The sequence below is a fragment of the Nanorana parkeri genome, unplaced genomic scaffold (assembly GCF_000935625.1).
Source record: "Nanorana parkeri isolate BGI_ZX_2015 unplaced genomic scaffold, ASM93562v1 scaffold1346, whole genome shotgun sequence".
NCBI lineage: Eukaryota > Metazoa > Chordata > Amphibia > Anura > Dicroglossidae > Nanorana > Nanorana parkeri.
The window spans coordinates 411475-439049 of record NW_017307614.1 but is presented as its reverse complement, the minus strand read 5'-3'; the positions used below and the strand labels follow the sequence as shown (position 1 = coordinate 439049).

General features: G+C 42.0%; 1 protein-coding gene across 1 annotated transcript in view; it reads left to right on the top strand.

Moving 5' to 3' along the window:
- STXBP3 (syntaxin binding protein 3) overlaps positions 1-27360 on the top strand; it is a 51396-nt gene extending 24036 nt beyond the window's left edge. The window contains exons 10-20 of the mRNA XM_018569514.1: positions 5-126; positions 1893-2000; positions 3351-3418; positions 4437-4492; positions 4630-4710; positions 7671-7809; positions 10460-10566; positions 18311-18403; positions 19905-19990; positions 23179-23327; positions 26922-27360. Coding sequence (XP_018425016.1) covers positions 5-126; positions 1893-2000; positions 3351-3418; positions 4437-4492; positions 4630-4710; positions 7671-7809; positions 10460-10566; positions 18311-18403; positions 19905-19990; positions 23179-23327; positions 26922-27019 — 1107 coding nt within the window. The 3' untranslated portion in view covers positions 27020-27360. The remainder of the gene's footprint in view (positions 1-4; positions 127-1892; positions 2001-3350; positions 3419-4436; positions 4493-4629; positions 4711-7670; positions 7810-10459; positions 10567-18310; positions 18404-19904; positions 19991-23178; positions 23328-26921) is intronic.
- Positions 27361-27575: the final 215 nt, after the last annotated feature.

Sequence of the window (27575 nt, the reverse complement as noted above, 5' to 3'; positions counted from 1 at the left end):
GGAGAAAACTCCGGCCCAGTTACTCATACTTGACAGAGGATTTGATCCAGTTTCTACACTACTGCATGAACTAACTTTTCAAGCAATGATTTATGATCTTTTGCCTATTGAAGATGATGTTTACAAGTAAGTACTTTTATATTTTTCCTTTCCTTAAAATAAATGTTTGCAGAAAAACTGATGTTAGTACATTTTATGCTGCCTGTAGATCTTTTAATACCATAGCTTTTTTTTAGGAAAGCTTTGCATATTAAAGGGGACCTGTGAGCTGATATTGCTGAATTGTTTTTAAAGGTGCACATTATGGGGATATTATCCACAAGGTTAAGGGTAAGTTCACTGTCTCCCAAAATGTAAGCAAATGAACACCCCACCACCTCTCCCAGCCTCCACTGCACATACCTGTGTGAGTCTCACATTTTGTGAGAAAGTGAACATACCCTTTAACCTAACTAGCTATTACCAATGATCTGAAATTAACATGTAGCCAGTGAAGTCTGAATAGTCTGAACTCCCATTTTCTTTGTCCATTGAGGGACATAGACATTGGGTTCTACTGCCTCCTACAGAAGATTGGGACACTAGCAAACTTAGAAAAATGGTGAGCCAGCCCCTGTATAGCCCCGCTTCCAACCATCATTACTCAGTTTTGTTTTTGTTGTGTCATCTTACTTACTGATGGCTTGATCACTGTGCTGCATTGCATGCACTAAAAGCAGAGCTGTTAGTGAGACCACTACTGCAGAAAATCCTCAGGGTGCGTATACACGACCAGTCACCCTGCACAAATATAGAAAGCAGCAGTCTTTATTACAGAAAAATCCCTCAGAGGCAACGTGCAAATGTTATTTCATTCTGGATTACTGCAGAGACCTGAGAAATAGACAAATGAGACCAAGTTTTAAGTAAGAATAAATGTTCTTGTCATAGGCAATGTTTCTTTAGGTTGGAGTTCAGCTTTAAGGCAGGAAGTAGCAAAACTGATAAATGAAGTCGGAGCTTCCTTTTTCAATTCGTAGGCACCTGATTTACATATACTGCACGTGGCTCGATAAATCTCTCCAATGGCGTTTGCAAACAAGATGTGCATTTTTGTAAAATAACTGACTGAACAATTCATACATATACAGCGGTACCTCGGCTCACGAACGCCTCTGTTCACGAACAAACTCTGCCTCGGGTGACGAACATGACCACGGCCATCTTCCCCGCTCTGACACATGGTCGTGGCTTCCTGTACTCGAGATTGCGGTTGCAGACAGGGCTGTGGACACTTACTGTGAAGCTTTTTTTTGTGTGCTTTGTAGCATAGTACTGTACAGTATTACTGTATTAAATCCAGCATGGCTCCCAAGAAAGTGCAGAGCAAGCATGGTGGGAAAAAGAAAGCGCGGAGCATTAATGAAGGTGACAAGAATGTGCAGAGCGTTAATGAACGTGACAAGCATGTGCAGAGCGTTATTGAAGGTGACAATGTGCAGAGCAAGAATGGTGGTAAAAAGAAACTTGTGGTTTATTTTTTGTTTTTTTTTATGGTTCAGAATGGATTAATCTGATTTACATTGAACCCTATGGGAAAATGTGATTCAGTTCACAACCAATTCGGTTCGCAACCAGAATCGTGGGACCAATTAAGTTTGTGAACCGAGGTACCACTGTACATGCTATGAAGTTACATGGGTTGTGTAAAATCTTCAGTACTTATATAGTTTTTGCTCATAACTGAAGGATGATTGATCATGCTGGACAGACAATGCTGTAGCAGAAATTGTGTTATTGTGTAGTACTCTGGCTGTATATGATTTATTTGCTGCATTTAGCAGTATGTCTATTTGACATGCATACTATTTAATTGAATTGTGAAAACCCATTTTTTTCGTAATGTTTAATAGGTATCAAACAGACACCCCCCTTGGGATAAAAGACAAAGAAGGTCGATTAGATGAGTCTGACGAATTGTGGGCAAAAATTCGTCACAAACATATCGCTGATGTCTTAGAGTATGTATTCATGTTTTATACATTAGATACATTACACCAGCATTTCCAAACCTTTTTCCAGTCATGGCACCTTTTTAAAAGTATGCAAAATTTTGAGGCACCCACTCTAAAATGTAAAAAACATCCATTTTAAAAAAACGATGTATGGTCCCTCCAAAATCCATACCAGACCCTCATGCCAGATCTCAGGGTCTGGCATGTATTTTAAGGGAAGACCCCACAGAAAAACAATAAATGGTGTTTCCCTTTTACAGCAGAGTCACCCCTTCAAATCAGGACCCACCTTTCCATTCATATCGGCATCCCCCCTTTCACATCGGAGCCCCCATTTACATCAGGAGACCCCTTTACTTTAGAGCCCCCTTCTTTCACATCAGAGTCCCCCCTTCACATCAGAAGCCCTGTTGCAGCATGGCAGAGGGCGGGAGGTGAAGCAGGCCTTACGAAGAAGAACTTCCATTCTTTTCTGTATGGATCCAACCCTCCCTGGATTAGCATTATTCGTTTCCATGGCGCTAGTGAAAATTTTGAGGCACCCTGGTTGAAAAAGGCTTCATTACACTGCTGCATTAAGGATATATTTATAGAGGTTTTAGATTTCCTTCTGTGCAGATGTTCATTTGAACTGACTATTGGTTTACCAAACTGAAATGCAAGTAAGAGCTTAAAACAGTAGTCACATTTATGAGTAATGCTTTATTTCACTTACTCTTTAGTGGTGTGTTCATCGTCTCCACTGGTAGGACAATTTGGGCACTTTCTGCACAGGGAAATTTTCAGGTCACGGACAGTTGTAGGTGCTTCAGGTCTAGAGTGAGGAAATTCAGTTTTATATCGATGACCGTTGATCCAACACTTAACGTAGAATTAAACTCTCGGGTTTTCTTTGCATATATCTACTCCTAGCAGGCAGTAGATGTATGCAAAAACATTTTTTTTTAAAGTTACCAAAAAGGTAAGTGCTTCCGTCTCCGCCACTCGCTCCCGTCTGAAGATGATGCGCAGCAGAGATCTTTGGCGGGGAGAAGAGGAGAGACACAGTGGAGGTGAATGCACGCAGCCATGAGCGTGCACATTGGACAGACACTGTGGGACAGGAAGAGACAGCAGTCTACGCTGGATCAGAGACTGGTACCAGCGCTGGAGGGACTCCTGAATACAAGTGGAATGAAGAAGATCGGATCAAGAGGCATCATTTAAGGTAAGTCCTTAAAGCAGCATGGGGGAAGAGGAAAAGATTTGTGACTGTCACTTTTAACAGTTCAACCTTTAAACGTCTGTGTTTTGGTTATTTATTTGTTTTCAAAGCATTAGTAAGATTTCCTTATTGTATTTTAATTTTCTTTTCAGGGAGCTACCAAAACTTGTTAAAGAAATTTCTTCTGCCAAAAAAGAAACAGATGGCAAGGTAATACTAAGTTTTTAAAGGAAAGGGGGGCTGTTTTACCTCTTCCTTTTTTTTTTCTTCCTTTTTTTGTTCTTTTTTTTAAAACAAAAATATGGTAGAGAATGTAATGACAAAAAGTACAATAAGATAAACATGCAACATTGAACATAAGTATTCACTGAACATACACTGAGGAATTTATCAAAACTGGAGCAGACACAAAATGGGACAGCTGTACATGGCAAGCAATTAGCTTCTCTTTTTTTCATTTTCAAATCTTAACTGAACAAACTGAAGAGATAAGCTGATTGGTGGCCATAGGCAACTGCTCCAGATTCTGTCTGCTCCAGTTGTGATAAATTCCCCCTATTGTGCCTTCCCATAATTCTAGTTGTGGTCAACTTACAATCTGTAAGGGATCTCCACTGCACCTCCACACATAGTCTTCTGTAGTGTTACATATACTGAATATTATCAAAGATTGCTGACATACCACAGGAGATGGTTAGGGACCCTGGACATGCCAAGGTGTAGCTGGGAAATTTGGACCTGCTACAGGGGACAAGATCTGGGAACATATTAACTGAAGCTTATTGCTACAGTGTCCAAGTGCGCAGAACAAGTGTGAAAAGGCCACATGTACTTGGCTGGACACGGGGCTCAACGTTGTACTGAATTTGTCAACGCAAAGTGCAAAGGTGTGCTGTACTGCCAAGTGTAAGCTTGGTTATTTTGTACAGCCTCTGTCAACAGCTTGCCTGCCACAGCTCTGATTACCCAAATATTTCAGCCATGTACCAGTCGTTTTTCAGCCCTCCAGCTAACAACTACTGCATGTTGTCTACATTTTGTGTTCCTCACCATTTTCTCCCACCCACAACATAATCTTAATTCCAGTTCCAGGCTTGCCTCTTATAGCAGATCACCAGTTTTCCCAAAATACATTTATACCCTGACACTTTTAAAAGAGCAGGAAAGTGTTTACCTTTGTTTAAAGTTTTAGGTGGTGAACATTACCTATTTTTACTTTTCTCAACAGCTTAGCATAGGTAATTTGTCCAACCTCATGAAAAAGATGCCACATATCAAAAAACAGATGAACAAGGTAAGAAGGCATATTTTACATTTCTTGTATTCTACTGACATTTTATCAGTTCATATTTTTTCTGTATACTATAAGAATATAATGTAGTAAATAACTTGTAGTAATATTCTTTCATTCCATTTCTTACCATTTTACAGCAAACATTGCATATCAATCTAGCTGAGGATTGCATGCAGAAATACAAGGGGAATCTTGAGAAGCTCTGTAAAGTTGAACAGGTATGTATGTTTGTTATTGATAAATTGCTTCTTATGTATTCAGAATATTATTTATATATAAAAGTCATGTAGTTGCAAAGAAATGACCTGGTGATCCTGCTGCCTAGATTTATAGCATTATTTTTGTTGCTGGGCTGACAACGCACTTCAGCCGCTATTGAACTGGCTACTGCATGGTTGGTATCTGGAAGCTGCGCCACTGATCTTCTGTGCTGTATCCCTCAGCCCTGGAAACTGGAGGAATGTGCAGGAAACGTCACTTCCGCCAGTGCGCTTAGATGCACACCCACCCACTGCTCACATTTGTAATAAACATCTAGAACAATTTGTGGGTGCGTGACAAGAAAAAAAAAGTATGGCAATGACAATTTTTGGTATGTGAACCATGTTAAGTTGCAAACCTAATAGTGTAAGCCTGTTTATGTAGGGTAACCTATACAACTACTGTTACATTAAAATTTTTGTTGGATAATTTCTTGTGTAGCTGCAAACAAGTAATACGTTTAGCATTTCATGTCAACTTCATTATCCTTAGTAGACCTAAGTTTAGCTAGCTAATTGACGTGTTTCCTGTGTGTGGGGGAGGAGATTCCATCTCGTGATGCTGTCCTGGAAGACTAATGGAAATAGAGTTACCGGTAAGTCCTAACTCTGAATTTTTTTCTGCTTGTGCTTGGCCTCTCCTGTTTAAAGGCAGACAGATAAATGCACAGATTAAATACATATATTAAAACACTGTTATCCCTGACAAAGTATGTGTTTTTTGTCTATCCAGTTCTGAGTTTTACACAGCCAGGCAGGCCACACTACTATCTCTTTTACAGTTGTAGACTATAGAAGAGATACAGCGGTGTCATCCCTCCATCCCTAGCCTGCTGACTGGACAGTGAAAGTGCAGCAGAAGATTGATGAGGGCACCACTTTGCCCTTTCCTCCTATTAGCATCTTCTTCTGTCAGTACATTTGCCTTCAGTACACCTGAATAGTTTACAGTCCTGTCCCTCCCTCTCCCAGTGCTGCCCTATAGGGGATTGCAAAAGGCTAATATCAGTCAAATTCAGGTATCTACACTTGTTGGGTTAAAAAAAAAATAATAGGGCTGGTAATGATTACAAATTTCCTGTTCGATTAATCGAAATTTTTTTAATCAATTAATTTCGATTAATTATAACGCACATACAGATCCAACTACATTGGCCTAGACACATACAGCACAGCAATGAAGTAATAATATGAACTAGGATCACACTAATCCAGCACGTTATTAATCTCACGTGCCCCACTCAATATGGCCGCCGCTTGAGTGGGGCAACTCAGAATAATAATAACGTGCTGGATTAGTGTGATCATAGTTCATTTTATTACTTCATTGCTGTGCTGTATGTGTATAGGCCAATGCCAGGGATCCCAACCTGAAATAAGCAATTTCAGGGAGGTGTCCCTCTCATTTCAGGGAGGTGCCCTCTCCCCCCCATCCGTGGAGGGGAGGGTTAGGGGGTGCTGGGAGAGAGCACCCCCCTGAAATGATGGCAGATAGCACAGGAAGCAATAGCTTCTTTGCTATCTGCAGACTTTTTTTTTTTAGTATTCTGCCAGTTGCAGTTGTCAGAATAAAAAAAAAAAGGCATAAGAATGCATAGCTAGATTCCTATTGGCTATTGCACTTTGCAATAGCCAATAGCAAACTAGCTAATGCACCCGCCCCCTGCTGCTTTCAATCACCAGAAGAGGACCTGATAGAAAAATTCAGGTCCCCCTCTGCTGATTGACAGCAGCAGTGGGCGGGTGCATTAGCTAGTTTGCTATTGGCTATTGCAAAGTGCAATAGCCAATAGGAATCTAGCTATGCAATCGTATGCCTTTTTTTTCTTTTCTGACTGACGGTCAGGCCGCGGCTCCCGATGTCAGAAAAGGAAAAAAAAAAAAACAATTGCAGGGAAAGGTTTAATCTGCTCCATTGAGCAGATTAAACCTTTCCGGTAAAAAGTTTCGTCACCGGATCTCCGACGGAAGACCCGGAAGCCGGTGGAGAGGTGAGTACGGATCAAAATAACTTTGATCGATCAAAATGATTTTGATCGATCAAAAAAATGAACGATTAATCGAGGGATTAATCGTTAATTTCCGCAGCCCTAAAAAAAATACATATAATTATTAATAACTACAGAGCTGCCATTATTTTTGTATTTTATATCAATGCACAAGTTATAAATGCATTTGTTAAGGTTTGAAGGGGCCAGTTACTAACTTGTAAAAGCATCACTTTGCTGCACATAGCCTGTACAGAGAGCAGAGCCATGGGAGGAATCCAGCAGGTCCTCCCGCTACAGGCTGCAAAAAACTATAGGAGGGGCATATACAAAACCAGTCACTGCACAAGGAGAGAGAGCAGCAGCGACTGGTCCTAATACAGGAAGCTCGTAGTTTTACACAGGATTACTGCACAGATCTGGAAGAAATACGCAAAGTGCACCAAGATTTAAGTAAGAATTCACATGCCTCCTGTATTTAGATAATATTATCTTATTCTAGAGTTCAGCTTTAGGGTCTATCCTCCAATGACTATGCTTTGGCATAGGACTGCTGTATTATGGCCTTGGGCTCATGTCTTGCCCCTATGTGCATAGTATGCCTCCAGTATCCAGGGGTTGTTCTGGAGTACATACATTGTTTAAAGGATTATGAAAATCACTTTGTACTGTTTGTGTGGACACATTGATATCCCTGACGGGTTTACTGTAAGAGTGAACTACGAGCAAAACAAAATTGTCCAAGAAATTCTGCTAATCTGCATCTGTACAGCTTCCTGCAAAATCTAATGATCTGCAACATATTCCAGTATTTTAAAAGCTTGAACTAAACTTAATTTAAAACAAAAACACCAAGTGGGCACAACCAGAGATATTCGGAGTTTACTAAACTTTGCTATGGACTTCTTACCTTGGCACTGTGTATTGCAGGATCTGGCACTAGGGAAAGATGCCGAGGGCCAGAAGGTGAAAGAGCACATGCGTGTTTTGCTGCCAGTTTTGATGAATAAAGACCTGGAGAATTATGACAAGATTAGAGCCATCCTTCTGTACATCTTTGTGGAAAACGGTAAGTTATTAGGGGTGTTGTGATCTAATGCTGTAGATTTATTAGTACTTGCCTCAAGCCACAAATAAAAAAAAAAGTTCAAAGCGAAACAAAATAACACAATTTTATAGTCTTTTTATCCCCCTGTGATAGCCAACATAGATCAATAACGTGCACAGCAATGTGACATACAGTGAGGGAAATAATGATTTCATCCCCTGCAGATTTTGTAATTTTGCCCACCTACAAAGAAATGAAGGGTCTGCAATTTTTATCATAGGTGTATTTTAAATGATAGAATATCAACCAAAAATCCAGACAAAACACATGATACAAATGTTATAAATCTGCAGGGGATCATATAATTATTTTGCACACTGTATGCCGAGCATCCCAATTGCTGTACAGATATGTATACCCTCTGTAAATAGCTAAGGATCACATTAACATAATGCATACAGGGTTACATTTTTTTGGTTCGGTCCTAGTGGTATTTTACACCCAATGATAAATAGTACAAAAGAACAAACCAAAATGGGATTTTAGAGGCGCTATGACAAAACATGAACATAAAAACATTGTTTATTAAAGCATATCCCATAGTGTCCTAATGGTACCCAGCCACCCACATTATCTATCGATCATTAACTATCGCAGCACAGAAGGTGTCTACATGGATCACATGCCATATAATTCGTTTCCTGTGGCATGTAGTGTCTGATGCGTTTGGGAGGGAGCTTCTTCAGGGAATGGAGGTAGATATATCTAGCAGGGACAAACAGTTCATAAGTAAATTGCATCAATCTCCAATGGTTTAAAAAAAAACCCTGCATGTTACATGAGACTTTTGGGGCTTGATTTAATAATGGAGTAAAGGCTGTTCATTTTGCTAAGTGAATGCTAGTTTATTGCGTGAACCTTTTGAAAACCAACGTATGTGCAGATAAACATTTGTTTTTTTTATAATTTTCCGTTTATTTAAATATTTACATATTTAAAGTGAATACCTTATTTACCAAGTGAACCCTGGGTTTGCTAAGTGAACAGCCCCTGCTACGTAACTCAAACAGACTTGATGTGTATGGTAATGCACACATATTAATGTGAATAGGCCCATAGTTTCCCTTTTGACTTTTACACCAAACTGCAGCACATAGATGTGAACCACGTACAGAGGAATAAATGGGATTTCTACTTGACTTGCTTTTTTGTGCAGCAAAATGCAAGAGTTTTGCTGCATCGAGACAGACAAGTGTGAATGGGCCCTAAATAATAGATGGGAAATGTGAGGCCAGACAGGAAGATCGGGGGAATCTCCTAAAGTGAGGAGAAATCCCCATCTTAGTCAGTTGCCCCAGGAACAGATGCTCCTATTGGAAGACTTCACCATACTTCTTGTTCTAGGAACAGCGCTAAGATGTTTGCATTTGCCCTCACTCTCTTGTTCAGTGACAGTATGGTTGCCAGGACAAATGGGGGGGTTAAATCTCCTCAATGGGAACACAGCAGTAAAAATGTGACAGACGGTCTAACTATTCACCGCTCTATACAAAACTAAAGCAAAAAAAAATGTTAGGGATTTTTCATAATTGAATCGTTGCCCGATTTTTATTTTTTCGATTTAGTTGCATTAAAAAAAAATCTCTCTCTCTCTTCCCCCCTCTCTCTCTCTCGATCATCCTCTCTCTCCCAACCAACTAATCTCATAATCGATTAGTTGTTGCAGCCCTAAAAAATGTTTTGCCTAGAGATTCACTCAAAATATTAGTGAGTAGTATTAATACCTCTCTTACATGAGCCAGCTTATTAAGATTATCTGGTAGTCTTCCTGGGTATTATTTGATTCATTCAGTGTTTAAGCCATTAATCATATTTATAATGCAGAATTGAGGAAGTATTTTAGCTGTGTACTTTTATTTATACAATTAAAGGGTCAAAGTAATTTATGTTTGCATGTCATGGGGAACTTGTGATGTGGTAAAACACACCAAGGGTACTTATTACACATTGACTTTTACAAAGTGCATGTTCTATGACTAACTTGAGTGACAAACTTGAGTTGTGAATTACGTGAAAATATTGGAGTTTCTTACTATTTACTAAGTAATGCCAAAGTGATAACCTCTTACAGTGTCTTAATTTACAATACATGTTATACATCAAGGTGGAATGTAGGGAAAGGTTTTCTTTTTGTTCTTGGAGATACAGTAGGCTTTGTGTGTTTTATGTTTATGGAATGTTCACTGTAGTCTTTGTGCCCCAGAGGATGTTAATTGAGAAAATAAAAAGCTTTCATACTTGCAGAACCATTATGTGGCATTGGCCTTCCCTCTCGGGGATGTTTTGCTAGTTCTGTTGTAGTCTGATATCCTTGCTGTGGGTTATATTTCTCCTCTAGGAGGTGTTCATTCCCTTATTTTATTCCGTATATCTGTCTATAGGTAGATTCCTTGCTGCTCGGTATGGTTTTAGGCTTGGAGACAAGTGGCCTAATTATTGTATATAAATAGTTTCTTATTTGTTATGCGTGTGTATCAGATTATATGTATATGCACACCTATTTATTTGCTTAAGTCAAACTGTTACATTTATTTTAATAGTTAAATGTGCCATTTGAGTTGGTTTAAAAGAGAAACTATTCTTACATAATTTTGTTTGCTGAAATCCAAAGGGACAACACAGGAGAACTTAGACCGACTTATACAACATGCCAAGATAGAGAGCGATGGAGATGTGTTAAAAAACTGGAAATATATTGGTGTTCCGATTGTCCCAAAGGTAAGGTATGACTGCAAGGCAGCCTCGTTAAGAGATCTGTAAACGGTAGGATTTTTTTTTCTAACGGTTCCCATGGATAGAAAAATGAATGGATCATTGCTAGATGGAGCTAATAATAGTGGGATTCAAATTTAATTGAATGCATAAGGACATGTTGTAATCTACAGACGCCAAGGGGCAACTGATTTAAAGGAGAATTATGGGGAGAGTGAAATGCACTAAGCCCTATAGTTAGAGCCGACATCTGACACTGAAGCTGTCACAGGTCGCCTCTATCGATTGAGAACTGAGTAATCGCATACTGCTGATTGCTCAGTTCCCGATCTTCTCCCTGCAAAGAGTGATGACTGTCACCACTCCCTGCAGGGATTCCCCCCTCTTCTCTTTGTTCCTCCAGCACTGACTGGAGGGGGCAAGCACAACTGGCTCTGCCTTTAGAGAGGCAGAGCCAGATGGCAACCAGGCAGCAGGATGGATCCTGACAATATTGTCGGTATCTTTCCAGGCTGCAGTACGGCTGTGCACTGTCAGCATATAGCGGGCAATGGCCCATTGTATGCTGCGTGTTGGGTCACAGGAGGACATTAGTAAATTTCCTCCTGTGACCAAAAAGTGAACTATGGCAAAAAAAGGTTTTGCCACAGTTCTCTTTTAAGGGGAAGTTTCCATCTCCCAGGTTGGATTTTTCCAGCCAGCTATTAATTTTTCCCTGTGATTTAAAGCATCACCTCAAGTGTCTGCCAAGTGCCTGAATATGCATGGTTAGCTGGCACAATCATGCATGTTTATGTCACAGTCAGTCTAAAGTGTAATTTGCATCTGAGCACTTGAACTCAACAAGGCAAAAAGCTGCACGGTTTATCTCTTGCTTACTGTCTGCTCTGATTTCATCAGTGTTATTCGTGGTCTGACACTGAGCTGGACAGTGGACATGCACCCCTGAAAGATCAGTCACTCATAATAATTTTTTTTCTTTTTTGCTTTCTTTTCTTGCACCTTGATCTAACCTTTCTAATGTTTGCTTTCCTTATTCCTTTAAGACTGTCTTTGCTGGAGATTCAGGTCAGTTCAGAATCAAACTGTGTATACTGCAGTACAACTATAACAACAAATCCTGGTGTGTGCACATGTATCAACTGCTCATAGACTGATAGAGCATGTAAGCATGCACAAGGCTCTTTGAACAGGAAAATTACAAAATACTGTAAATCTGTTTTATTATGCATAAATATGCATATATATTATTATGTTTGAAGGGCACGTATGCCCTGGTTTCCCCAGTCTGCTTTCCGGCACTGTGCATTCTGTCTGCATGAGCTACCTGCTCATTCACAAAATACCTTGGGGGGGAATTTGTCAAAACTGGAGCAGAGAAAATCTGGAGCAGCTGTGCATGACAAACAATCAGATTCTCTCATCAGTTTGTTCAGTTAAGATTTGAAAATGAAAGAAAGAGGCTGATTGGTTGCCATGCACAGCTGCTCCAGATTTTGTCTGCTCCGGTTTTGGTAAATTCCCTTCCTTGTCTTTTTCTCAAAGAATACAAGATGTTCTGTGATTGGAGGGGTTGGGGATGTGATGTCACAGAACACCTTGTATTACTTGAGTAAAATACAAGGCACGTTGTGAATGAGTAAGTAGCAAGGAGGGGTGGAGATGCGACTAGAGCACTTTAATGCTCTAGTTACATCCCTCACTCCCTGCCATGCCTGGAAGCTGAGTGTTTTGGATAGGAGCTGGTGTGTTGCAAGGAGCAGAAGCCCTCCACATATAACATACAGCTTTTTAGTGATCACACCCAGTGCGGTGTATAAATTAAAAACATTTTTTCCAGGAGTTTGGCTTTAAGAACTTCAAGCTGTGTATGGGTAGCTTAAATCTTCAAGAAACATATTCACCTTACTCCACTTACTCTATTAACTCAAACCAATTAAGAATACGTCTTAAGTAACCCGTTGCATAATAGAAGTTCACTGTGATCAGGCTTTTTTTTCATCCTGTCGTCTTTTAAGTTCAATTTGGTCCTTTATTGTGAATGCCAAAAGCATGCATTAGATGCCTAATCAACTTGCTTTGTAGTGACACAATGCACAAAAAGTGATCCATTCTATTATGTAAATTTTACTGCTGTATACAGTATAAGCCCATATAGCTCTTTATCTGTAGTACATGAAATGTATATAAATAGATTACTATTTACCTCCATCTCCTCACTATACACACTGTAACAGTTTCACTGCTTGTAATCTCTGCAATGCTCTGAATTATCAAAACTACAGCTCTACAACAATCACATTTACAACAAACATCAAGTTTACAACAATCTACACAGAAAACCAACTTTATTTCAAATGTAGGAGTCGTATCCCCTGTGACTGGGTGACCAGATTCAGCATGTGAGCTGAGACTCAGAAGAAAGTATAAGGCACATGCTGAATCTTCTCACAAGCCGCTCCCCACACACTCCTTCCTTGGTGAGCCAGGAGGAGAGAAATCAAGGATCATATGTTGGAGTGGGAGAGCTGAAGAAATCCCAGCTCTTTGCAGAGTCTAGAGGGGAGGATTTGTGGGCGGAGACTGAGAAGAGACGCCCTCAGCATCTTGTAGTCCTTCACATGAACCAGCACAGGGGGTGGCTACTTTTCAGCATACATAGGGAGCATGGAGAAGAAAAGTAGCCACCCTCTGGCAGGAAGTTGTGGAAGGAGAAACTCAATCGCCACCGTACTCAATCTCCACCGCTGCTTGGTTTTAATGCAAGTGATCTGATTAGATCACTTGTATTAAACGAGCAGCGGCTCCCACTGTACATTTTAGCTCTGCTTTAGCAGGGCTAAATGTACAAAAAACGACTCGCCCGGTGCCCGAAACTGCATGTTCCGGGCGTCGGGCAATAGGGATTCGCTCCATAAGACGCACACACATTTTCCCCCGCCTTTTGGGGGAAAAGTGTGTCTTATGGAGCGAAAAATACGGTACATCATAGAAAAGAGTACTATTATTTTGCACCTATTTCCTGAAAACCCATCCAGGTTTTTCAGGTATCAAATTCTATTTTCCGACCTGGCCTCTGAAGTACTTTTCTGTGTGTGACTAGTAACAAATAATTTCTAGCATTGAGACATGGAAACCCCATCCACTATCCTCTGCTCCCTTCTGTCTTACTATGGTATACCCCCATAATATAGAGCTGCAGTTGCTGGTGGTTTATGTAGGATAACGCATAGGAGCAGTAGTAACACATGAAGGCTTCAGCGACATAAAACTGTAAGGTACTGGTGGAGGATGATTGCACCAGTAGTCATACGTTCATAACGCCACTTTTCTGGTTCATAGCCCTTGCATTTAAATGCAATGTCATTGTCATGTAGTGGCAGCAAATTGAATTACGGGGTTAATGGAGGCTTAGTGAAATCATTTCCCACCACAACCACATACATTGCGCTCCAGAAATATAAGAATAGTGTCCTCAAGAATCCCTTACTTTTGTAGTGTCTTTAGTGGCTGGTTTATCCCCAAAACTAAGGGGCATAGTTATGAAACAGTGAATGTGATTTTCGCAAAACATTTACTGTTGGCAAAGCAATCACTGTAATTTCAAAACACCAGCACCTGGATGATTCACCTGCAGTAAATGTTTGGTGAATGTCAGATTCACTGCTTTATGACTATGCCCCTTATGTTTAGGACAAGCCAAAAGCTTTTTTTGCTTTTTTTATATTGAGTTCGGAAAGATTAGAACTCCTGCCTGATTTTGTAGTGCTACCACTCACCTTGTGTCCTGGTGACCATTGCTGTCCAGGGCTCCAATTTCCCATCACTTTCGGTCCTGGTCACGACCGTTTTATTCGACAGGAAATGAGGGGGAAAAACTATAACAGGTACACAGACTGAAAAGAAAAATCTAACTGGGGTTCTCGCCTTCCACTATTGGGGGGAAAAAGGCAGGAAGTACAGTTTATAGCTATCCCAGCCCCTTACTTTACATAGAATGCACCCTACTCTTGGCTAGCCACATTTTGACTATTTTTTAAAATAAATTATTTATTTAAAGAGGAGTTTTTGTGTTTTCCGTGTACATATATACTGTTCCACAAGTGTATCCAAATATGAAATACATGCATGGTATCATTAGTACAAATTAGACTTAAGTTGCGGACAGAGATGCAAAACAATATAACTATAACAAATGAAAAATAGAAGGGGAATCAAATGTCAGGACCCAGACCCAAATGATTGTGGAGGGGGTTCTGATGTGAGACCCCCTTTGGGCGGCCTCAGTGTCGTGAGCGGGCCTGGATTAGGACCGGATTTGTGAACTGGGGGCCTGGATCCCTTCTACGGGTCGGGGCACATTGCAGTATCAGTGGTCTGGAAGGGAATATTCCAGGGGGAGGTGGAGAGGTTCGAAAAGGAGGGGGGAAGGGAGAGGGTTAGAGGGTCGGTAGGGGAACCAGAATGGGGTGCTAGCTTGGTAAGTCACGTTACTGATCCTTGACGTAGGGCCTCATAGGCTGGGGAGTTGAGAAACTCAATCCAATAAAAACAGGTCTTTCTGAATTTGTCGGGGGCGTTATGGAGGGAACTGGTAAGGTCCTCCATAAGGTAAATGTCGTGAATCCTATCAAGCCATTGGGGTACGGTGGGGGGTTCGGAATTCTTCCACAGGGCTGGGACACAAGCTCGGGCTGCATTAACTAGGTGGCGCACAACAGATCGTTTGTAGGCCTTAGCCGGTAAGTCATTATGATGCAGGAGGAAGAAGGCCAGGTCTCGAGGAACTGGGAGGTCAGTGAACTGGTGGCGTGGACCTGGTCCCAAAATGCACAGAGTGAGGGGCATGACCAAAATAAGTAGAGGATGTCTGCTGATGGGGCGTCACAACGCCAGCAGGGGTCTGGGGGTACATGGAGTGTAAAATTTGTGGTGTCCTGTACCACCTGGTGACCAGTTTGTATCCCGACTCCTGGTATTTATTGCTTATGGAGGATTGGTAGGACAGTGAGAGCAGCTTTGTGCGTTCTCTTGGGGTGAACTGGACTCCAAGGTCCTCCTCCCACCCCGTGAGGAACCACTGAGCGTCTGGTGTGCTATCGGACAGCAGGAGTTTATAGCAGAAAGATAAGACATGGCGGGCCGGGCCCTCTCGGGAGCATTCAGATTCAAATGGGGACAAGGTTCTGGAGGGTTGGGCCGGGGGGGTGGGGGGAGATCTCAGGAGAATGGAGCGATTGCATAGTACGCCAAGGGTCTCGTTGTGGGCCAGGAGGTACCGTTCAGGAAGTGGAGCGCTCTAGATTTTCCAGGGGTGCCGAGTTTAAGAAAACTATTATCTATTCCTGGGGGGAAGGCCGGGTTGCCCAGGACTGGGACCATCGGAGAGGGGTAGTGCGATATGGAATATTGTGAGAAGGCAGACCGGGCCACTGTCAATGTAGGCATTATGGTGGGGTGAGAACGGATGGCAGGGAGTATGGGGGAAGAGCACCACGGCAGTCCTGACAGTCGAAGAGAGAGATTGATGTAAATCACCTCCTGTTCATTCATTTATAACTGGGGACACATAGTACTATGTGTCCCCAGTTATTTACAAACACTGGAGTGATCATCTGGAGTGATCACTCCAGATGTCCTACACAGAGGATTGGTACATACTAGTGACGTGCCGGTTCCTTCACTTCTTCTCGGATCCCCTCTGGGGAGAGCAGCAGGGATCCAGAGAAGCGGCGGGAGGAGAGGACATGGCGATCTACCAGTGATCGCTGCGCGATCGACCTTGTGGGCATCCCTGGTCTAGGATTTCTAAGAATTCGGTGCCCCTCAATGGACGATAAAGAAAATTAGGATTTTTGTACTCACTATAAAATCCTCTTCTTGGAGTCCAATGGGGGACACAGGCCCCTACCCTCAGTGTTTCTTTCATGTTCTCAGTTCTACTTTGCTACAAAACTGAGGTATGATGGTTGTGCGAGAGATTATCCTGTGCTGACTACTGACTTTTTTTGTTGCCTGTGCCCATTCCTCATGTAGGCAGCAGTATAACCAGACAGTCAAAGGATTTTACAGTGCGTGCAAAAATCCTATTTTACCTTCTGTTTTGCCCACCCTGTTGTGGCACTGCTTTGGGGTGTCCCAGTTGGTAATTATCTAAAGCAGAGCTGGGTCCTCCACTGAACAAAAGAGGAATAGGGTTTTTGTACTTGAAAGAGAACTATGTGGTAACCTTTTTCCCCCCATAGTTCTCTTTAGGGCAACGGGAGGACATATACTAATGTCCTCCTTTGACTCAAAACTCAATATATAGCGGGCTATTGCCCGCTAAATGCTGAGAGCGCCGCAGCCGGGACGAATCCACACAGTGCTGTCAAGAGCCACCCCGCTGGCTGATTGACAGCGGCTCTGCCTATCTAAAGGCAGAGCCAGCTATGCCTGCCACCTCCCCCTTTGGTCCCTCCAGTCTGAGTTGGAGGGGGTGGGGTTAATCCCTGTGGGTACCAGTGACATGACGGTTACCGCTCTCTGCATGGAGATGATCGTGAGCGAGCGGCGTTATGTTTTCGCTCACTTCCCGATCAATAGAGCTGACGTGTATATAGGGTTCAATATCACACGTCGGCTCTAACTATGGGGATGAGTGTAATTCACTCACCTCATAGTTCACCTTTTTAATATAAAATCCTTTTATCTGCGTTCTTTTTAGGACACAACTCTGGTTTAGATAATTGCCAACTGGTTATGGTGCCACTTGCAGGAGTTCAACTGAAAAACCAGACAGCCCAAGGGGTCGTACCTGCTGGTGGCCAGAACCACCTTCACACTGGGAACAACCTAGGTAAATGCTTCAGCAGTGCAAGCTTTATAACAAAATGCTGTGCCCTCCAATGAAAAATTGATTTTATGGCAATTTTTCATTGTGGGCTGTTGTGGTGCGTTTAACGTACACGTGTTAAAGGCAGCTTATTCATTGGAATTGGGTGCCCAACTCACCACAATGGGCCAAAAATCCATCTGCGCTGTGCTCTAAAATACTTGGTAGTGTATTACCGCACAAAGTGGTGCATTGGGGTGCCATTCATAATGTATGGCACCTCAGTGCAGCAACGCACAAAACATGCATTGGTGTAAATGGGCTGGTTGCCTTGCTGTGCTCTGTGGCTGTTGCTTCAAGGTTCTCTAAGACACCACCCAAAAAACTATTATGCAAGGTTAGAAAGTCAAAGATTTGTGGGCCAGAGATGAGCAGCCAACTAGCATTTTTTTCAGAGGTTCATCTCTGACACAATGTCATTTTGCCCATTTCCTGTAAAACTAGCCTTTCAATTGCACACCCCCTATTCCACGTGGCACCATGCAGGCTGAGCGATGCTCAGACCTGGGGTTAAACCTGAGAGGGGTTTTAGTCCTTCCCCTCTATCCCCTTTAGTCCTTCTATCCAAAAACTAAGAAAGTTTGGGCTATAGATATACATTTTAATGAAATTTTAAAATGCTGTATCTAAAACCAAGCTCCCTAATACATGCTTCTACCCCTATGTTATGGCATTTTACGGTGTAGATTTTAGGGCAGCAATGGTAGCGTTGTCTGTCGGCTCACTGCAGAAAGTTAGGATCTCGTGGGATTTCTGGAAGCATCATCGGATATTTCTGTAGGTGCAGCATTTGTAAATAGTCATAATACGTAGTAATGTCCATGTGTTGCAGAGCTAAAACCTGACTTTCCTGACATATCAACTTTTGTCTTCTAGTCTACACTGCGCAAACCAGCCAGGAGGGACAGATCAAGAGAAGAAACATTCCAGCTTTCTAGATGGACACCAGTGATAAAAGATGTCATAGAGGTAAGATCGGGTCAGTTGTAGAAATTCTGTACAAGTGTAAAACAAGGTTTTACATATAAGAGGCCTTGGCTGGCAGAAATGTGGACAGTCTGTATGTATCACCTGGGTTTCTCACATACACATGGTGTGGGCCTTCAGGGTTTATGACTAATGTGGAGAAAGCAAAAGATTCTTAATAGGTCTGTTCTGTTCTGTGGCCTGGAGCTGGAAGGCTTTGTATAGTTTGGGTGAGATAATTCTTCCATTCCGAGGTCCACATCTTAGTTGGTAGCCCGAGCTTATTATTTTTATATCTCAGCTGTCCACGGACCTTTATATATTCGAGCAGACTGATGCTTAGGGCTCTCTTTGAGAGCTTGCTGGTCGGTGAGGCTGTTGTCTTTTGCAGCTGATGGAGTGGCATGGAAGGAGCTTCCTTTCCGAGTTTGGAGGAGCTTAGGTTCAGTCCAAACCTGAGCTCATTCCTATTAGAGAGTTTATCCATAATCCCTGTAGATATTCTGCATCATTTGATCATCTATAACTAAAATATGTAAATGTATATTGATTTATCAGCTTTTTCCATTTATTTAGTGACAGGCATGCAGATTTCTTTGTTTTGTAAGCAGCATGTAGGCAAGCGCTTCTCTTAAGTAGTTCAACTGAGTCATTTATCTTTCCCAAAACACAATCATGCATTCAGGTCTATGCATATTAGGAGTGCTTGACTTGCGGTAAACCGAACGTAATCATGGCTCTCCTCTACCGCTACAACAACTGATCCTACATAATGGTACTTCGTGCTCTAGTATAAGGCCTGGAGCTCCTTGTTCCTCTACTGGCTCCCAATGTTCATTGTATAATGGTGTGTAACCATGCATTTCCTATGCCTGTATTGAGACTGTAATTTATCTTTGTACTGAGACTGTGAACTCATTAGGATCTTTTTCTTGTGGTTTATGTCACTGGGTATGTTGCCCGGGTTTTCCCCTTTTTTATGGGACCTGATTTGTAACATTTTGCTAATTTTGATAAAATAATAAAAAGCATCTTTAAAAAAAAAAAAAAAAAACCTAACTTAATATTTGGTGTATATTAGTATTCTTACAGATATTTGTGTTGATGTTTCACGTGCTTCTCACAAACCTTTGTTGCCCAGAAAAGTTAGTTTCTTATGTAGGGAATTTGTGTGCAGCCATATTTAGGGGGTGTGTACATAAACATAAGATAAGTGAAAAAGGCAAAATACCTCTTGTGTACCCTTTGATAGTTGGCACGCTCTGCTCCCTATTCTCAGTTTAGAAGACGGCTGCAGGCTTCAGGTGCCACTCTTTAATTCCCCAGACTGTCAATGCTTAGCTGCCTAAATGTCTTCATATTTTAGAAGTTTCACATGTTTGAACTTCTATTTATGTTTTCAGAAATCTTGAACTATATCGTCTTATCTCATCTGGTTGTTTGATAGTTGTATGAAAATTCGTATTGGTTTTATATTTCATCTGATTACATTGAATTTCTACAGGACCATTTTGAGGGCAAATTAGACTCCAAGGAGTGGCCGTACTGTTCAGAGTGTCCGCTAGTTTGGAACGGTTCTGGGGCAGTCAGGTAAGTGTAACCTTTATCATTCCTTTTAAACATGGCCTTTTTTTTAAAGCTTTTGTGTCACATTTGCTGTTATGAAATGCCTAAAAGTTAAATTGAAGTGTTATAAACCTAATTAATTATTACTATTATTATTCATAACAATTCTATGAAGCTTGTAGTTTTAGTGTGTGCTCAAATGTCATTCTATTGCAGGCTCTGCCATTAACAAGGCGGAAAATACTTCAAAACTTAAAGTGCTTTTCACTCACCTCATAGTTCTAGCCGACCTGTGACAATGAGACTGTCACAGGTCGGCTCAGTAGATCGGGAGGTGAGCGAACACATACCGGCGTTCGCTCACCTCTCGATCCTGTCACGGCTCTCTGGATTCCCCCCTCCGATCCTCCAGCGCTGACTGGCGGAACGGACGGGGGAGGGGTCAGGTACAGCTGGCTCTGCCTCTAGATAGGCAGAGCCAGCTGTCAGTCACGCAGCTGGGCGGATCCAGACATAATTGTCGGGATCCTCTTCAGCTCGCGGTATACTGCGGCGTCTCAGTATACCGCGAGCTGCAGCTCGCGCTATACTGAGCCTAGGAAGACGGGAGGACGCTAGTTTGTGTCCTCCCGTTACCCTAAGGAGAACTAATGGGGAAAAGCCTTAACCCCATAGTTCTCCTTTTAAAGAAGAACTCCAGACATAAATATTCTTAGCCCATACATATTTTTAGTTAAGTGGTCGTTTTCGTCTGGGGATGAAAATAAAAGAAGATATACCTGAACCTTGGAGCTGGCAGGCGGCATCAGGTCCTGCGAATGGACAGACATTCCATTGCTGGAGTGGAGGAGGAGACATGCCTTGTTCACAGGTCTAGCAGCCAGCTGACTCCGAGGTCCAGATGAGCCTTTTATTTTTATTACTTTAGTCTCTAGATGAAAACAAGCTCCTAACCCTTGCTGGGTATCCCCACTGCATGGATTAGGAATATTCATGCCGGGAATTCTTCTTTAAAGAAGAGATATAACTTCATATGAGAATCTGACATTTAAGGAGATTTGGGAAAATGAATGCTTTGGTGTGCTCAGTCTTCACATGTGGGAGAATTTTGGGAACAGCTTTCTCTTTTTTTGTTTATTTGTACCTTGGTAACATTGGTTCCATAAAACAAGCTTATTTTCTGAGGCTCTTGCAGGACAGGCAAACATGGACATGTCATTTTGCTTCGTGTAGCTACCTCCTATACTAGCATGTTACACCCCTTTCCGTCCATGTCCAGTACTGTGAAATTCTGACTGACACTCACTCTGTCATGCATTTGTGTCTTTATTTTCTACTATATAAAATACTAGAAGATTAGTATTTCCCTCATTTTCTATGGGCAGAGGGGGTATGCCATACTAACACACATATGTATACATTTTATGGGTGGGGTGTCCTACTCCGCATGATCACAGGCATTGTGAGCGTGTCTGGAGTGCCACATACACATTTTAAACCAAGGACCTTTTTAAATGTCGGAGCTGGTTGATGGGTGGCTAATCAAAAGTCACTTTAGCAGGATGCCTTTCTGAATTTTTTTCTGTATTAACAGATTGTGATTTCAGCCTCGGCTCCTTCACTCCTTTTATTCTATCCCTACCAATTTTACTTACACCATCCTCACAATGCTACACCTCCCTCCCCTAGTTACATTATTACGTTCTGTGCAGTGGATCTGTCTTCAAGTACTGGTTGTACTTTGTTTATGTGCCTGACTTGTGTGTGTTCCTCCTGTATCTTTCATGTATCAATAACAAAGCTTTCCACAAATCCCGGTCATCTTCAGTACCCAGCAGTATTTACCTGATAACTGTGATTGGCTCTGTACCTTGCGATTCCTATAAACCAATCAGATTGGCTCTTTTCCTGGCACAAGCACACACTGTAATCAGGAGGACATATTTAAAAGAGGACAAAGGACCAACCTTTTTGTTTTTGCCATAGTTCTCTTTAGGCGCACAGGAGGACATATATTAATGTCCTCCTGTGACCCAAAACTCTGCGCCGCTATATGCTGACAGCGCAGAGCCGCACTGCAGCTGGGACGGAACCTAACAATATTGTCGGGATCCACCCCTCTGCCTGATAGCTTGTTGTGCTGTGCCCCCTCTCCTGTTCGTCCCTCCAGTCAGCAGTGGAGGAGCGCAGATGGGAAGGGGGTAGTCCCTGCGGGGAGAGGTGCCCGACTCTCTGCAGGGAGAGGATCAGGAACTGAGCCATCAGCAGGATGTGATCACTCAGTTCTCGGTCACACGTCGGCTCTAATTATGGGGATGAGTGTTTTTCACTCTCGCCATTAATCTTTTTACAATCAGTTCAGAGCAATGGCTCCCCCGACCAGCTGTTTAACTACAATACCTTGACAGAATGGGGTTCATCTAGTAGACAAAATAGCAGCAAAGTTTGGTGTAACCGGAAAATACTGACATTCAAAGTTACAAGCAGCATGGTACAAAAGAAAAACACGCAACATTGCAATAAAAAAAAGAAAAAGTGACAAATTCAACATTATTCACGGTTTAGATTCTACCATCTTTGCAACTCCCCCAAGAGCCTCAAAACCTGGGAAGGTCAATGTGGAATTGGTATATTCCGCAATGAGGTCAGAGCTCTGGCACGCTCATTCCTGCCTTAATATCTTTGTAATGGGCGACCTCACTGACCAGTAGTCGGCTCATGTCTGGAGCTAGGTGGATATTTAATTTTTGAGCACCATGGCTTTTGGGGCACCTGGAGAGCTCTGAAAGATAAAAGGTACACACTTGCATTTGACTCCTGCTTCCAATTTAGCTTGTGAATAAATGTCAGCAGGTGGAATTTTTCCATTTGCGAACGAACATGAAATCATTTAGAAGACTGCAATTTCTTTTAATAGCCTTGACTAATGCACCTAGACTTAACTTGAATCCGTGCACCTTAAACTGGAAATTGAAATACCTGGACAATACCTAAATACAAAATAGCAATTTGGGGATTTTGCCTTATTCAGTCGGAAGGAATCACTATTGCATATAAAAAAAATTCATAGGGACATTTTCATGGATCTTTTTTCCTTAGTTTGTGTTCTGAGGATTACATATTGAGCTGCACTGTTTTATTTCTTGATACAGGAAACAAAAATACAATTTTTACACCTGTTTCCCCTACCACTCATTACTGTTTATGTTTAGTGCCCGACAGAAACAAAATACACTGAGCCGCGAAGAACGAAAACCGGTGTCTAAGCTGATTATTTTTGTGATTGGAGGGATCACACACTCTGAAATTCGTAGCGCTTACGAAGTGACGCAAGCCAACAAGTCTGTCCAGGTTTTAATTGGTAAGTCATATACCTTCCTTCAGTGGTATTGGTATGTTTTCCAACGTGTACTGAAACAGTAAAGAATCCCTTCTTTCCACAACTGCAGGTGGTGTGTCTCTCTTTACATAGTAGTCTGTTTGGGGGGAAAGGAAGACCTCTATGTCAGGCCGACTGTACCATGCCTTTGTTCAAGCTGCACTATTGATTTGTTTAGAAAATGCTGATCACCCTTGACTAAAATATATCTAAATCCAACATCTTGGATAGAGTAGGGAATAGTTAAACCTGCTGCCAGTGTTTCTTCCCACCTGTCCAATTAGGGAGGTTTCTGTTCACTTCCTTTCCTTAAGAAACAGAAAAGTAAAGCTGCCCGTACACCTTACAATTTATCTGCAGATTTTCTGTGGTCAGATGGAGAAGGTGCAACAGATTGGCCCAGGTGGAGATTACTCCATCCACACAGTTAGCGTAGATGGAGGAATCTGTTGCACCTTCTCCATCTGACCACAGAAAATCTGCAGATAAATTGTAAGGTGTATGGGCAGCTTAAGAGTAAATCTCTTCAAAATGAAGGAAATGCCATTTTAGACCGTTGTCACTGCAAAAGTGGCCCCACTTGCTGTATACAGGAGAATAGAATAAATAAAAGCGGTTACTCAGCCAGGATATTAACCCTCCCACTCCCACCATGCTTTATTTTTTTGCTTGTATACGTAGGCGAATGGATATCTTGTCTCCTGAGAGAGAAGCAAACCCATTTTACTTAACATTCTTCTTTTCTTTTTTTTTTATCAAGGTATGTTTTTTCTTTAATTAAGATTCTTTGTTAACTGCAGAGGCATGAGAGCTCATTTTGTAGTAGTTTTCCGGATTGGTTGATCCTCTGTGCTGCTTGGCCTTTGCAACCACCTGGACCACCAGCATCTCAGATGCATGGGTAAGGTTCGTGCCTCCACCCTGCTTCATTTTGTCAAACCTGCCAACATCTCCCCAACTCCTAACAAAACGCCAAACTGCTCTAGCACAACTCCTATCTCAAGGAGTCATTACCCTTGTTCCAGAAGTAGAACAATTTTAAGGTTTATATTCAAACCAAAAGGAGGCATTCAACCCATTCTGGTTCTAAAGGACCTAATTGTTCTAATCTGAGCACACATATTACACATGGATTCCCCATGGTCAGTCATAGTTTCCCCATCCTTCCAGCACTTCAATGCTACCTGCGTTTTGCTGTGCACACACAACACAACAGTTGTTGTCCTTCCCTTTGGCCTGTCCGCTCCACCTCAAGTATTTACTAAGGTGCTAGCTCCTGTGCTAGTTTTATCTATGTTTTTAAAGGGAATTCCCGTTGTGGTATATCTGGACGAGGGAACAATCGCCTCAGGCCCTCTCGTTCAGTCGGCAGTTTAGACTCTTCAAAGGTTCGGTAGTATAGTTAATCATCAGACGTCAGTGCTGGAACTGATTTATCACTGTGGAGTATCTAGGTCAACTCCTAAATGCTACTCGGTCTAGTGTGTTTTTTGTTCCAAGAGATAAACTGAATCTCCACTACCATGTTTGGACTCAGCAGTCCAGGAGCTCGCAAACTCTCCACTTTTGCACAAGCGTTCTGGGTTGATGGTAGGCATGTTTCAACTGAATATTCCGGCTGCGTGGGACGAGAAGCCACATTTGCTGGACAATCCCATGCACCTGACACCCAAAACCAGGTTATCCCTGTCCTACTGGATCAGGAATTCAGCCCTGAAATCAGAAATCCTTCCTTCCATTGGTCTGGAAGATTCTCGGGAATCTGACTGACTGGCGGGACGGAGGGGGCGGGTACAGCTGGCTCTGCCTCTAGATGGGCAGAGCCTGCTGTCACTCACGCAGCTGTGTGTCATTTAAGTAGATCACCTTTATTCGGAGGCATTCTGTTTGAATGAAGATCTAATGTTTTCCTTTTCAAACATGTTGAAAAAGACAACGATTTCCGCAAGATTTATTTCTTTTTTCACATGAATGTAGAAGTTCTTTCTTCTGTTCCTCACAGCTATTCAGTCTATCATTTGTATGATTCATAATGTCGGACACTGCAAGCCCTGATGACGGGGCACTTCCAGACCCCAGAAAGGAGTTGGTTACCTTTTATAAGCTGGCCATACAATCTGCGATTTTTGTTCTGGAATTTTCATTGCTGCCAAGAACCCTCATTTGGTTCTGGCTCAAATAGCCCATCAAGCACAGACCAATGTCATGTCGATTATCGTTCGTTAGCAATACTAACTCACCTAAATTTGTCGAGCGACAGAACAGATTTTCGTTTGCGCATGTGCAGTGTTCATGTTGCGATTTTTTTTTTCCCATACGATAACGCCACTAATTCCATCGATTTTCTTACAGTTCAAAAAACGTTTTCCAGCCTCACCCTTTAAGAAAATTCAGCCAGGAGTCGAGTAAAAAAAAACCCGTTGGGTTCCCATTAACTGATCAATTACCGCTCGAAAGACCATTCGTGGGCGATGTCCGAACGATTATTGATAGGTGTATGGCAGGGGTAGCAAACCTCCGGCCCCCCAGCTGTGGGGAAACTACAAATCCCATGATGCATCTCTCTTCGGGAGTCATGTCTGTGGCTGTGAGAATCTTGCAATGCCTCATGGGATTTCACCACAGCTGGAGGGCCGGAGGTTTTCTACCCCTGGTGTATGGGCACCTTTACAGACTTCTGCAGGCTCATTTAGATTGGAAAGCAGATACCGTTATCCACTCTGTTATACTTCACTGCATACACTGTGGCCCATCCTATTCTTAAAAATCGGGCTGCCGGCTTGCAGGAAAGCTGAATATAGAAAGAAACTTGTTGCGCTCCTTACCGGATGCACCAACGACAGGGGAGGGTGCTTGTAGTGACTGCGGATGGCACCGCTGGCAACAGGTATAAATTGAAGAAATGTTACCAGCACACCAAAAATCCTTTCAGGATAACCATGTGTTCATTTAATAAGAACGAAAGAAAGTTTTTACTTGACATGGTTCTTATTAAATGAACACCATTTTTATCCTGAAAGGATTTTTGGTGTGCTGGTGACATTTTTGCAGGAGAACTTGTCATGTGACTTTTACAGTTTTTGTTTGTAAATGTGCATTTCAATGAGCCCCTTAGTAGACTGTCCTACTCTTTTAGTGTGGCACTCTGGATTGTCCTTCTAGTTTCAACCTGAAGGTCCGTTAGGACATTTCTGCACATATGAGCGCAGTCTGTGCAAACACCTGAATTGATCCACCACCTGTACTCTGTGCAACACAGCCTGTTTTAAGGAACCAGCGCCATCGACGTACCCTTTGATTAAGTAGAAATTGGACGGCAGTAGAAGTCCTTAACCACCAATTAGATTGTAGCTGTTTTCCAGTTCCAGCTTTAAATAAAAAAAAGTCAGATTGGTGTGGGGAAAGTTCACACTTTCCTTTTGAAACTGATTTTTTTTTTTCCCCAAGGCTTTTCCTTACCCTGTGCTTGTTCCTAAAGGAATCTTGAACGTGGTCTTCATATAACTGCAGTGCTATACCAATAACATCTCTGTATCCAACAGTGGTTCATGATTGTATTTTTGTTTTTATCTTCAGGCTCCACTCATATCGCAACACCTAAGAAAATGTTGGATGACATTAAGGACCTCACCAATCCTCGACTGCCTAAAGAGACCTTCACTCTAATGGAGTGAATGTGTGTACTCTATGAATGCATGTCATTACATTTTGAGACGCATATCTGCACCTTGAGTTTTATGCTTGTGTTGTCGAGTTTTGAAGAGCAATGTGTGTTGTTCAATGCGATTTAACTGGATTTTGTGGCATAGAAACAATGTCCCCCAAAATGCATGTTGCCTTCACAAACAAAGCGTGCCTTATTCAAACTAACTCAACCACTGAACTTCTGGGAAACGCACTGAAGTATAAGCCTGTGCAGCTCAAATGTCAAGATTTTAATGTAAATGTGCTAAAGTATATACTGTATATGTAATTCTACTATAATTGAGATATCATGTGGAATTCCACCTATCTATGTTATACTTGTGTATGATAACTGATGCAGCATGGGGCATTAACACATTGTGTATACCGGTAGTATATCTGCTAAGTCCATAGTCTTCAATAGATCCACAGCCAGTGTGAAAGAACAAAGGTGAATAGCGGTTGTTTCTGTTCTATTTGTGGCCCTGAATCTCTATATGCTGATTTCCCTTCATGTCAAAGCTTGAGCTTCTGCTACCTGGTTCC